At 35.0% G+C, this 12,241-nt stretch overlaps 1 protein-coding gene across 2 annotated transcripts in view; it reads right to left on the bottom strand.

The window, feature by feature from the left end:
• ITGA4 (integrin subunit alpha 4) overlaps positions 1-12,241 on the bottom strand; it is a 64,432-nt gene that overhangs the window by 36,134 nt on the left and 16,057 nt on the right. For both annotated transcript variants that reach the window (XM_073218594.1, XM_073218595.1), the window contains 5 exons: positions 11,107-11,236; positions 9,757-9,842; positions 8,372-8,434; positions 8,143-8,280; positions 4,692-4,803 (listed from right to left, as the gene is read on the bottom strand). In XM_073218594.1, coding sequence (XP_073074695.1) covers positions 4,692-4,803; positions 8,143-8,280; positions 8,372-8,434; positions 9,757-9,842; positions 11,107-11,236 — 529 coding nt within the window. The remainder of the gene's footprint in view (positions 1-4,691; positions 4,804-8,142; positions 8,281-8,371; positions 8,435-9,756; positions 9,843-11,106; positions 11,237-12,241) is intronic.

The raw sequence follows: 12,241 nt of genomic DNA on the forward strand, positions 1-12,241 counted from the left end.
TAGACAAAAAATAACTACAAAATACTGTTATCATCATAACAAAGAACAGGATTGTGCAAAATAGTCTGTGCATGAAAGAAGCAGAGCAAATGGGTCTGAGAGGCAGTCTAAACAGAATGGTTAAGGGCACGGGTTCTACAGTCAGACTGCCAAGGCCTGACCCCAGCACTCCCTTGTGCCCAGCTGTGCTAGGCCAGACGCATTTCCTAACCACTTTGTGTCTTTCTTCCCTCACCTACAGCATGGGATCATAAGAAAACCTGCTCTCAGCAGGTGAGAAGGACATAACTCATGTAAAGTGCTTAGAGCAGTGCCTAGCACATAACAAGTTATTATCATCTATGAATACTATAACCACAAGAATCCTTTATGTTGAGCCCTGGGCTTTAGTTTATTTGCAAAATGACTTCTAAATTAATTCCTGTTCCAATGAAAGTGATTAAGGTATTTGTAAAGGATATCTGTATACACACACAGGCATACATACACACGAACTAGATTTCAGAAAGTGAATTTGTTCTGTAAAATAATCACTGCAGCACCTTAATGACTTTGATATTCACATCAGATTACGGTATCAGGAGAAAAAAAGAAAGATCAACTGATATAAGAAAATGAGAAAAATAGAAACTATGAATGCTTAAGTGCTACAAATATACAGCACATAGAAAAATAATATTCTATTGTTGCAAGAGCATTTCATAATTTTTACCAAGCATTATATTTATTTGGTGCATGCATACATTAATTCATATGCAATATTTTCTTACTACTTTAATAGAAACTCAAAATACAGAAAGTTTGCTTTCATAATATTGTTATTTATTAATATTTATCAGGTCCAAAACCTTTTTAACAACTACAGTTTTAATTTTTGATTGCTATTCCATCATGATTAAAAAGTCTTTGTTATATAATTCTATGTCAAACTTTGTACAATTTTCAAAATGCAAATTCTTTTTCCATTTTCATCTGAAATTTGTTTTATACTTACTTTGTTTAGACATACTAAGATTACTCTCTTTTGACTTGTGAAAATTATCTTAAATTTTCATATACAAATACACACGTTCACTTATATATTTAGTGGACAGCTACTGAGCATCTACTGTATTCTGGGCACTTTCCAGGAGCTGGCAATACAAGGCAGAACCACAAAAAAAAGGAACTGATAGTCTAGTGAGGAAGAACAGCAAGTAAAACCCAAATAACATGCAAGGAGAAGGTGGTAGAAATTAGAGTGAGCTCCTCATAAAAGATGCTCAGGATGAGATTAAAGTTGCAGCATTATTTACAACAGCCAAGATGTGAAAACAACCTAAGAGCTCATCAACAGATGAATGGATAAAGAAGATATGGTACATTGACTCGATGGAATATCACTCAGCCATAACAAAGAATGAAATCTTGCTATTTGCAACAACATGGATGGACCTAGAGGGTATTATGCTCACTTAGAGAAATAAGTCAAACAAAGTCAAATACCATGATTTCACTTGTATGTGGGATCTAAAACAAAACAAATGAACAAACAAATGAACCAGAAATAGACTCACAGAGAACAAACTGGTGGTTGCCAAAGGGGAGGGAAATGGGTGAAACGGTAAAGGGCATAAAGAGGGACTAACTTCTGATTATAAAATAAGTAAGTCAGGGGATGAAAAGCATAGCATAGGGAATATAGTCAATAATATTGTAAGAACTTTGTAGGGTGACAGATGGCAACTATGCTTATCATAGTGAGCATATTGTAATTATATAATTGCTGAATCACTATATTGAATACCAGAAACCTATATAGCATGGTCTACCAACTATACTTCAATTAAAAAAAAGTATTGCTAGGTCATAGCCAGATGGGCAAAGAAAGCAGACACAGGAAACAGCCTGTGCAATAGTGAGGGAGCGAAGGGCAGCACAGCACACGGGAGGGAGGGCGACTGCTTTGGGATAGCTGGAGCCATGCATGTGCAGTCTACATACACAAAGGAACAGAGCGGGAAAGAGCAGGAAAAAGAGGAAGAAGAGGAGAGGAAGAGGGTTATAAAGGGAAAGAATGGGAGAGAAGCATCCTATAGCCCCTGAAGACAAAACCAGTTAGCAATGTCATTAATCAGGACTGAATTTATACTTCAACCATTGCGGCTAAGTCTTTGGTAACTATAATTCTATGATGATAACATACGAAGAGAGATTGCAGGTCTGAGTTATCAAGTTGTTCCTATACAAAAATTCTTGCAGTATCAATTATTAGCATTGGTGCTTTAAGGCACAAGTTATTCAAGTGAACATGAAACAATACAGATAAGCCTTTTCTGCTGAAATATTAGAGAGACCCAGAACAATGTGATCCCAAGAGGGAGACATTAGGGTATATTCAATGTTCAGCCATCTTCTATGTCATGTCTTATATATTTCACATAGTTCCAAACAAATCCTTACTTCCTAGGATTATATTTGGATATGTAATGAAATATGCTGAAGTTCTAGCTATCATTATGAAATGAAGAAAATATATACTATCAATAAATAATAAAATGTCTTTCCATGCTTATACAACTCAATTTGGTATACAACATACAGAACACATTCATACTAGACAATTATTTTTACTTTTCATCTGAATGTTTTATTTCACTGTTAGTACCAATCATAACAATCATCATTAGTATAATCATAATAATCTTAACATCAGCTAATACATGTAATGTTTACAATGCAGGCACTGTGCTAGAGGCTTATACATACTAACTCAAGTAACTTACAAGAACTATATCAAATACTTTTTTTTATCTCAGCTTGCTGATGAGGAAACTGGCACAGACTGTAACTTGCTTGAGGTCACAGAGCCAGGAAGTGGCGAAGCTGGCATTTTAACCTGGCGGGCCAGAGTCTGTGCTATTCCACCACCACGCTCTACAAAATCATTAACAATAGAGATTACATTGAGTGTTTTCCTCTCCTTGAGCCCCTTTCCTGTTCTGTATCACAGAAATGCTCAGTTATATGATTCAATATTATATCAATATTTAGCTCAGGGGCACATGATACAGCTTATAATTTACAATCATAGAATTTTATTATGGTTTCACTAAAAAATTATTCAAACATATAGTCCAGAAGTCAAGTAATAAGGCTCAAGGTGAGAAAACCTAAACCAAAAATAAGTGGTTTTACCAATTTATCTTATGGATGAAACCCAAAATGCTATCTGTCTGTCAGTCAGTCATGCCAATCACATAAGTCAGTCTATTTACCTACCTATCCACCTACCTACACCATTACTTTCTCATACTTTTGTTGAGATTTTTATGCTGGACCATTGCCAAACTGATTGGTTTTCTCCTTAGAAAACTGCTTGCTTTGCATTCTAAGGACACAGGAAATATAGCCAGAGTTTCTTCCTTTTGAAGAATAAAACAATGTCATGATCAAAGTAAGAATAACTTAGGTCTGCAATGCAAAGTACCAGAAAATTGTGCATAGCTGAAGGATATTAAGTCTGATTTGCATCTAAGACTGGAGGTAGAAGAAAACCGAGCAGGTGGGATTTTCATCCCCTTTCTTATAATTCCACACACTCTGCCATAACACAAAGTAATTTCATCCATCTACCCGAGAACAAAATAAAATAGAAGATGGGGAAAAGTAATACAGAAATACATAAAGAAAAATGCAATGTAGATGCCTGCTGTCTCAGATACTATACAATGGAATTAAAGACACCTGTGAGAAAGCAAAAAAAACATGAGTCTTGCTAGTACCAAAACGTAGAAAATGCCTACTCATGAGTAAAACAAAAATGCTATTCAGCCATAACAAAAGAAAGAAATCCTGTCACTTATGACAACATGAATGGACTCTGAGGGCATTATATTAAGTGACTAAGTCAAGACAGAGAAAGACTGCCCGATCTCATTTGTTGAATTTAGGAATTGCACTCTCCTCTCAATTCATGTTATGCACAGTTTTAGCAGACTTGATTCACTCGACACTAGATTTAAAAAGGAAAATTTAAGAGGGGAGGCTGGTAGAAAAATGTATTTCAGCAGCAGGGCTGATAACCAGCCAATAAGCACAGTTATGACAGTACCATCCACTCCATTCTTGAAATGCTTCCATGTCAGTTGGTAAATAGCCACTGTCCCTGAGCCTGCCAGTTGCTCCCTCACCACTCCTCGTGACATTCTTCTGGGATACCCAAATCCTCCTTCAATGTATTAGCTGAATGAGGAGTGCCTGGCACTGAAGTGGGCTTCCAGAACTCTGCTCCAGCTCTGCAGCTTTGTCAGTGTGTTTGCTGGACTGATGGCTAAGTCCAGAGTCTATGAAAAACTCCCCACTGCCCCACAACATTTTAACATTTCTGAAATCAGGATCTATCTTAAAAAGAGAAATGGTGGATATTACAATTTAATAGCTAGTTTTTAGGGGCACATAATACAGCTTATAACCAATGCTGCCTTACAAACAATGAAAAACATATTTTGAATACCATCCTGTGGTTAACAACAGTAAGAATCAATAGCTTACAACTGAGAAGTCAGGTAGAACACTAAAAAAAAAGAAGCAAAAACAAATTAGCATAACTTGCTGGCCCCATTTTCTATAGAAAGGAAAAAACATAAAATGCCAACCATATTCTCTTCCATGTATTATTGAAAAGGCAGAAATCAGATAATTTTAATTACCTTCAAAGCCATCATTATCAATGTCGCCAAGATTAACTATAGATTCTCCAAATCTCGCAGCGTATTTGTCACTCCCAACAAGTTCTGTTTCCATTTCATTCATTACTGCTCCCTGGATAGAAAGGGGGGGGAAGGTATCACTATAGCACCCCTGACAACGGTACTCATGATTAACTGTTGTCATTGGATATGGATTTTTTCCTAATGCTTCAAATAAGTTGAACAAATTATAGACTGAGCTTTAGTACACACATCCCCGTTCAATTCAATAAATATTTATCAAGTATGTCAACCCATATTATAATAGTCTGATTAGAGCTCAGAGGACATAAAAAATGCCAAACTTGTGATACCTGGCTTTGAAAATTCAATAAATCATTCTGATAATCAATTTAGCAAATATTTATCAAGTTCCTACTAAAGTCAATGAACTATGCGAAGAGTGAATGGGTGACAGGGGACAAAACATTTTGTGTATGAGCCATGCTACCCTTCTTGAGAATCCCACAGATACACGGAAGGCTCAGCACAAGTATGTTAATGCCTTAGAAGACTGCTCTGCAATATTGAGAAGCAAGGAGAGAATATCCAATTGAAAGCCAGGAGAGATTTCATAAAGGAGAAGGTACTCAAGATGGCTACTGAAGGACAGGCACGATCTCATATACAGAGAAAATGATCAGCAAAATACAGAGTCCAAAGAGTTTGGCTCTTATGAATGGTGTGTATTATGAATGAGACAAAAAAATGTCAGATTGGAATCTCATTATATGGGACTTTGATGCTGAGGGAGTTTTACTCTTAATTTAGAAAAACAACAGAAGCTACCAGAGGTTTCTGAGCTGAGGAGTTGACACAACTGAAGCTGCCCTGTGGGACCGTATTCTAGCAGCAGTGGAACAGGGACAGATCTACTGCTATCTCTGAAGTTGGAAAATGAGTTATTATGAGAAAACATTAAATAATGTTGCAGTAAAGAGCTGTTAGAGTGAAAGCCAAGAGACTTCTTTTCAAATTCTGATAATGTTACTTCCTGGCAGGAAAAAATCCAGTCTATGCACTGCTCATCATAGATGCTTTCCTCTTCCCAAACAAGTCTATTCATCATTCCTGAAGCACACACATATTCTACCCTTTGTGAAGTGTCCTTCACCTTATATTTTCCAACTAAAAAATTCCTATACTTGCCTTGCTAAAGTAATACTTCTTATGTGAAACCTTCTTGAGCCAAAGAGAACAGCTTTGGTTCTGTATATACTAACAATCTACAATTTACCATTGCACTCACTTGTGTTTGTGTGTTTTCTAGATTCTGATATCCTGGAGGTCAGGACTGAGATTATTCTCAGCTCTTTCATGTTTCTTGTTACAGTTCTGATACTCACTAAATGTCATTTGCTTAATATTTTTAGATGAACTAAGTTTGGGAATCCTCTCTTCAGAGGCAATCGCTGGCACCAAAAACAGTGGACGATTCAATCAAAAGAGTAAGGGATACAAGAGTTTGGCTCCAAGGGAAACCCCCAATTTAAAGAACAGAAGGGAGAAGGGATTCCAGGGAGGACAAGAAGGTGCAGACCCAAGACAATAGAATGGCACTGAAGTTCCAGGGGGTGGGGTGGGGACAATGAGTTTGAAAAAGTGGAAATCACTCCGCTTTAAGTGTTTTCCAGTCACAGAGAATGGTGACCAAGATTTTGCTGTGGACCCTTGTAAGCTATTTTAGAAGTAGATGGAAACTAGATTCATTAAGCATCATTCTTTCATGAATTCATTTGTAAAAATTGCTGAGCACCTATTTGTCCAGGGCTCTTTCAAACCCTGAGGGAACAGCAGTAAATAAAACAGACAATCCTTTCCACACAGTGTCTACACTCCAGTAGAAAAACAGACAATAGTGAACCAAACCAATAAATATATAATTCCAGGTAGCAGTTAATGCTATCTTAAAGAGTTAATAGGAAGATAGAAAAGAATAAAGGAGTAACCTATGTCAGAAGTGTTAAAAGGTGAAGTCAATTTTGAAATTAACCCCAGTATTCAAGTGGTGCCTCAGGGTAGGAGAAAGGGAAGAACAAAAAGTCACCTAGTGGGTAGGGCTCCTCTATGACCTTTAAGCAAAAGAGCTTCAACTGTATCATTTTCATATTGGGGTTCCTTCTGATTTCAACTGAGAAAAAAAATGGTCCTGTACTGCCTCATTTTAGATGTGTATGCTACTTTTTAAACTGTTTTCAAAAACTTTACTTCTAAAGAGAAGGGAAAGAGAAATACACAGAATGACAGTATAGGTAGTATAAAAAAACCCACTGATAGACAGGGAAATGTGAAATATCTATGCAAGAAAATGTAATGCCTGACATCACCATTAATGAGATATGAATGGTCACTTTGCAGATGATATGCCTTTACTATTAAATTTAGGTTTAAGCACAGTATAGGAAATCCCAGTTCATAACTTTTTCCTGCTCTATATTTGGAACTTTAAGAATCTCTCAGCTTTATGAGACTAAATATTTTCTTCCTTAAGTTGTAAAGAGTTTAATATGATGCTTAATGTAAGAACTTATTAAATGCTCTGAAACCATTTAAGTAGGATTACACATTCTTTCTTGAAACAGATTTTACATCACTGAATTCTGACCAAAAATACTGTTCTTTAAGAAATGAATTTCTTCACAAATCTGTTCTTGCTCTTCAATCAAAGGATCAAGACAAGAAGATTCCAGTTAGGCCCTATCAGTTCATTGTTTTAATGCCAAGAAGATAGTCTGGCAAGATAAGGCCAGAAAAACTCTTCAAAATGAACTGTCAAGTGGTCAATTTCTACTCCAAAATATCCCCCCCAATTTAAAACTCAACCACAGTAGTAATTACATATTTCTACAACAACTATATCCACTTTGGAATAAACTATGCCAATTCTATATTCTTAACATGAAAATAGTACATGATTTGTGCAAATTAACATTTCATCAAAACACATCTTGTTTCCAACTGTCTTAAAATCAAGAAATTGAAAACATTTCATACCTTTATCATCTACTTCTAATATTTTATTATTTTCAAATTATATAAAGATATTTGCTATAGAACCTTCAAATAAAAAATCCACATTTTGAGAGAGATATAAAAATCATTCTTTCAAATTAGATTTGTGACATAATAAAACTGAAAGTAACTTCAGCTACTTGAATGAACACATAAAACCTGTAAATAGAGAAACTCCAGGAGACTGATCACCTACTCCTGGAGTAGCAAAACAAGACAGCTGCACATTCATCATCATATTCTACTACTGTACTTTCAGAGCATCAGTACAAAACCAAAATTTTTACTTTTGGTAGTTAAACAAGCCTAAGAATCTATAGGCTCAGAACTCCGTGTAACAAGAGCTTTAGTGTCTGTCATCCCATAAGCAGCTTGGCAGCTGACGGGCCATCAGACTTACCGAGCCGGAGTTGATGTACACAAACACTCTGCCCTCCTCCCTGACGATGCTGTGCATGGGGGCTCCCACCAGCAGGTCTGAGAAGCCATCTGCATTGAGGTCCACGGCACAGACAGAAGATCCAAAATAAGAGCCGAGCTGCCCCAAAGCAAACCAGATCCAGTCATTGAGAAGAAAGCAGTGTTGCTCACAAAGCCCCTTAGTGATACCAAAGGTAGAGACATATTACCTTTTTACCTTTCATTTCATGTAAGATATTTAGTTCTTTGGCATCAATGCTGAATATATATGCCTGCAATTAGGAAAATAATTTGAAAAGGTTAGATTGCTATCACAATAAAAAGGTTTGTCATTTAGCCAGAGATGGGTAAGATTCCTCAAGGGAGGAACAACCTAAGACAGGCACAGTCGCAGGGGGGCTATCAGGTGAGAAATTGGGGATCAACAGAGGTGAGGCTTAGAACCTCACCCCCTCTGTTTTGAGAGAAATCTTCCGCATCCGAGGATGTTTTGTTGCCCTTGTCTAGCTTGGATTAATACTTAGCTTATAGGCACACACCTGATCATCTACGTTTGCTTTCTTACAGCACTAAACTATGTTTTCTACCTTTATCTTGCATCTACCTACCATTTCAGCATTTTATTAAAAAAATAATAATAATAATAAGGGAGAAATGTGGGATTCACATATAAGTCAAGTATAAAAATCAAATGAATATTCATATTTGGACTGATTGTTTATAGTTCATAATGCGTGATCAAAACCGAAAGTTTCTGTGACGACTGCCCTTGTACTGTTCACCATGTAAGAACTTATTCACTATGTAAGAATTTGTTCACCATGTAAGGACTTGTTCGTTGTGCTTCGGAGGATCCGAGACTGATGAGAATTGGACTTGGGGTGGATTAGTGATTGTGCATTGGGTCCCCTGTACAGAGTTTTATTGTTGTTAACTGTTAACAACCATTTGATCAATAAATATGAGAGATGCCCTCTCAAAAAATAAAAAATTAAAAATTAAAAATAAATAAATAAAAAGGTTTGTTATTTGATCAAAACATCAATTTTCAAAACTGGTAATTGCTCATATATTTTTAAAAATCCTTTTCATAGTGATACAAAAGGTTTAGGGAACCATGTTGACATTACCATGCTGTCCTTGCAAAACTACCTTTTCAATAATTATCTTATTGATCCCTTAGAGGGCTCAGAAGGCATTGTCTGCCTCCCTACTCAAAGCAAGGCTCAGAAAAATTTAGAAACAGTCACACAACAATGTAACACAAACTAGAACCAGAACTAACATATTACTCTTTCTAGAATTTTCCTTCTACTGTACTTGTTAACCAGTAAATATATTCCCTAGACATCTTGAAATGATTCTATCTCAAGAACAGTTTATTCATAAAGAAAACTCAGTTGACTTATATAATTTTCCTTTAAGCTTTTTTGCTAAATTATATCTCAAAACCATACAACTTTCATCAATTCCACCACATAGAGCTTATTGTTCATCATTTCTAGTTCTCATTCCATAGATTCTTTAAAATCTCATTCTCATGCCATTTATTTAACCCTTTGCAAAGAAATAAGTACAAAAATGTAAATCTTACTTTACCAATCTGTTCATGTTGAGGGGCTCCTCCAACTACTTCAGTAGTATGCGGACTCCGGAAATGACCAGCTCCAACTGAGTAGCCTTCAAAAAAAAAAATGGAGAAAAATATGAGAATATCATCTGCAACAGGTAACATATTATCATAAATCCACTTATAAAATTAAATGATACTGAATGCAGAAAGGCTACACTAAACAGTTTTAAGAATATTTAGCATAGCAATACTCAAAATTGTTCATTTTATTATGTGCTTTAAGCAATAATTGGTATGTTACAAAATTAGCTACATGGCTTATATTTCTAAGTGCTCAAAATTGAAGATAGTGCCTTTACATTTTTATTTTGTTAAAAAGTCTCTGGGTATTATCAGGACAAGCTAGCTTCTAGGATTACAACATATTGTAGAGTATATATAAGATTTTAAATTTAAGGAAAATCTTCCTAAACCTCAACTTTCTTGCCATGGAATCTTCCTATTATGATAAAATTATGGGATGCCACAAAAGATAAAATATTCTGTGATAAAAGGCATAATACTAAGGTACATTTCTTATAACTTTAAGATACCCTTCAACCATAAACAAGTAAATGTTGAATTGTAAATGAATTGGCCTCTCTTTGAAAATGAATTCTTTCTGTGTGAATGAGAATAATACTGCCTTTTTAAATTATTATTATTTTTGAGTATAGGCTGCTCACATTTGAGGCACATATGGTTTAAACAAATCTGTATTTTCTAAGAAACTACAGGAAAAGCATTCCTTGTACTATAATAGAGGAATTAATGCCAAGAAAATCTTGTGTTTCTGTAGAAATATAAAGTGCTCTGAGGAGGCAGAGGAAGATTAAAATAGTTAAACTCTGGGAAAGATTCTAAGAACTTATAAGGTGAAGGTCAGTCAACAAGCTGTTTTTAGACCCGTATGCCTCGTGTTACCCATTGTCTTTATTGCTGTTGGCAGTCCCGCTGATTTTCAGTTGGCCCTTTAAGAAACTAGACCTAATCATACCTGATTAAATGAGTTTATTCACGTAGAGTGCTTACAGAAGTTCCTAGCACGGTAAGCACTCAACAGATGCCGCCTTTATAATAAATTGACTGCATAAAAATATAAGATTACAAGTGTTTAACTATAAAGAGTCTAAGAATTCTAAGTTGATTTTATAGTTTTATATGTAAAATATTAGGTTAATTAAAGTTTTATACATTACGTCCTTAAAGAGAGTTTCTGAACTGTGTTTTTACTACTAGCCATTTTGATCTTTTGAAGATACATTTTCCCTTATTTATAATTACTAGTATTTGTAAGGCAGACGTATTTTAGATTAGAAATTTTTATAGTACCTAAATAACTTCCAAATTTTACTTGATTGTGTTTGTCTAAAAAAGCCTTGTATTTATTCGTAGTTATATTGTAGACAAAAAGAGAGCCAGTCCAGTAAGATGATCCTGGGGCTCCCATCACAATTAAATCCTGTAAGAAAAAAACAGTTTAATCATCATTTAAATGTTTAATCTCACACCCAAAACCCCCTGCAGATATACTTCTTAAGTAAATAGTGACAAGAATACACTTTTATAGTAAAATTCTAAAACCTGAGCATTTTATGAATTTAAAAACTTATTAGAAAAAAAAAGAAAAGGTAGTTATTGGATTTTCCCCTGAAAGTAGAATTTCAGAAAAGTAAAACTCTGGCTTCACACTGAATCAGGGGACTTAAAAATCGAAGGTTGGATCACTGAATGTGAGGGTAAGCTTTCAGAAGAAAATGTGATTTCCATCAAAGTAAATCATAGCTGGGTAATTATTCATTAGTGCTTATTATGAAGATGATCAGGCATTGGCAAAGAGTAAAAAGTGGACTCAATTTATTTCAATTTGCAAAAAGCCATTGACCAGTTTCCTTAATAATGTTAGTTTAGAAAAATTATATGCCCAGTGGAATTTGGGACACATTTGATGATAAGTAAGAATTTAGGAAAAACGAATAGCGGAAGGCTGGAGTGAGCAGACATTTGGTGAAATATGAAAACTTTCAGCAGTCAAACATATTTATTTCTAAATATCCTGAACAATCCTGAAATTAAATAAAAGTCAGTTTAAATATAAACTAAGGAAGGATTTTTTTTTATATATAGCAGGTAATATTTACAGAAATTATTAACCCAATGCTTGATGCAATCTGTCTATATAGATTCAGAAAACATTCATAAATTCATAATGGGCTTTTAAGAGAAACAGGGAGATTTGGGGTAGACTACAACCATGACCTTTCACTGAATATCCTGGAGTGTTAGTGAATAATACAGTTTGAGAATGTATCTGATTTAAGATGATACTAAGTTTTTAAATCTTCCAATTCTTATAAATTTAATGAAAAATATGGATTTGTATGCTTTGTTTCCCACTCAACTAGCAATTAAAATAATACAGTTGGATAGGTATCTTCAATGTCTAAGTTAACAAAACAAACAACTA

The sequence above is a fragment of the Manis javanica genome, chromosome 12, assembly GCF_040802235.1.
Source record: "Manis javanica isolate MJ-LG chromosome 12, MJ_LKY, whole genome shotgun sequence".
Lineage (NCBI taxonomy): Eukaryota > Metazoa > Chordata > Mammalia > Pholidota > Manidae > Manis > Manis javanica.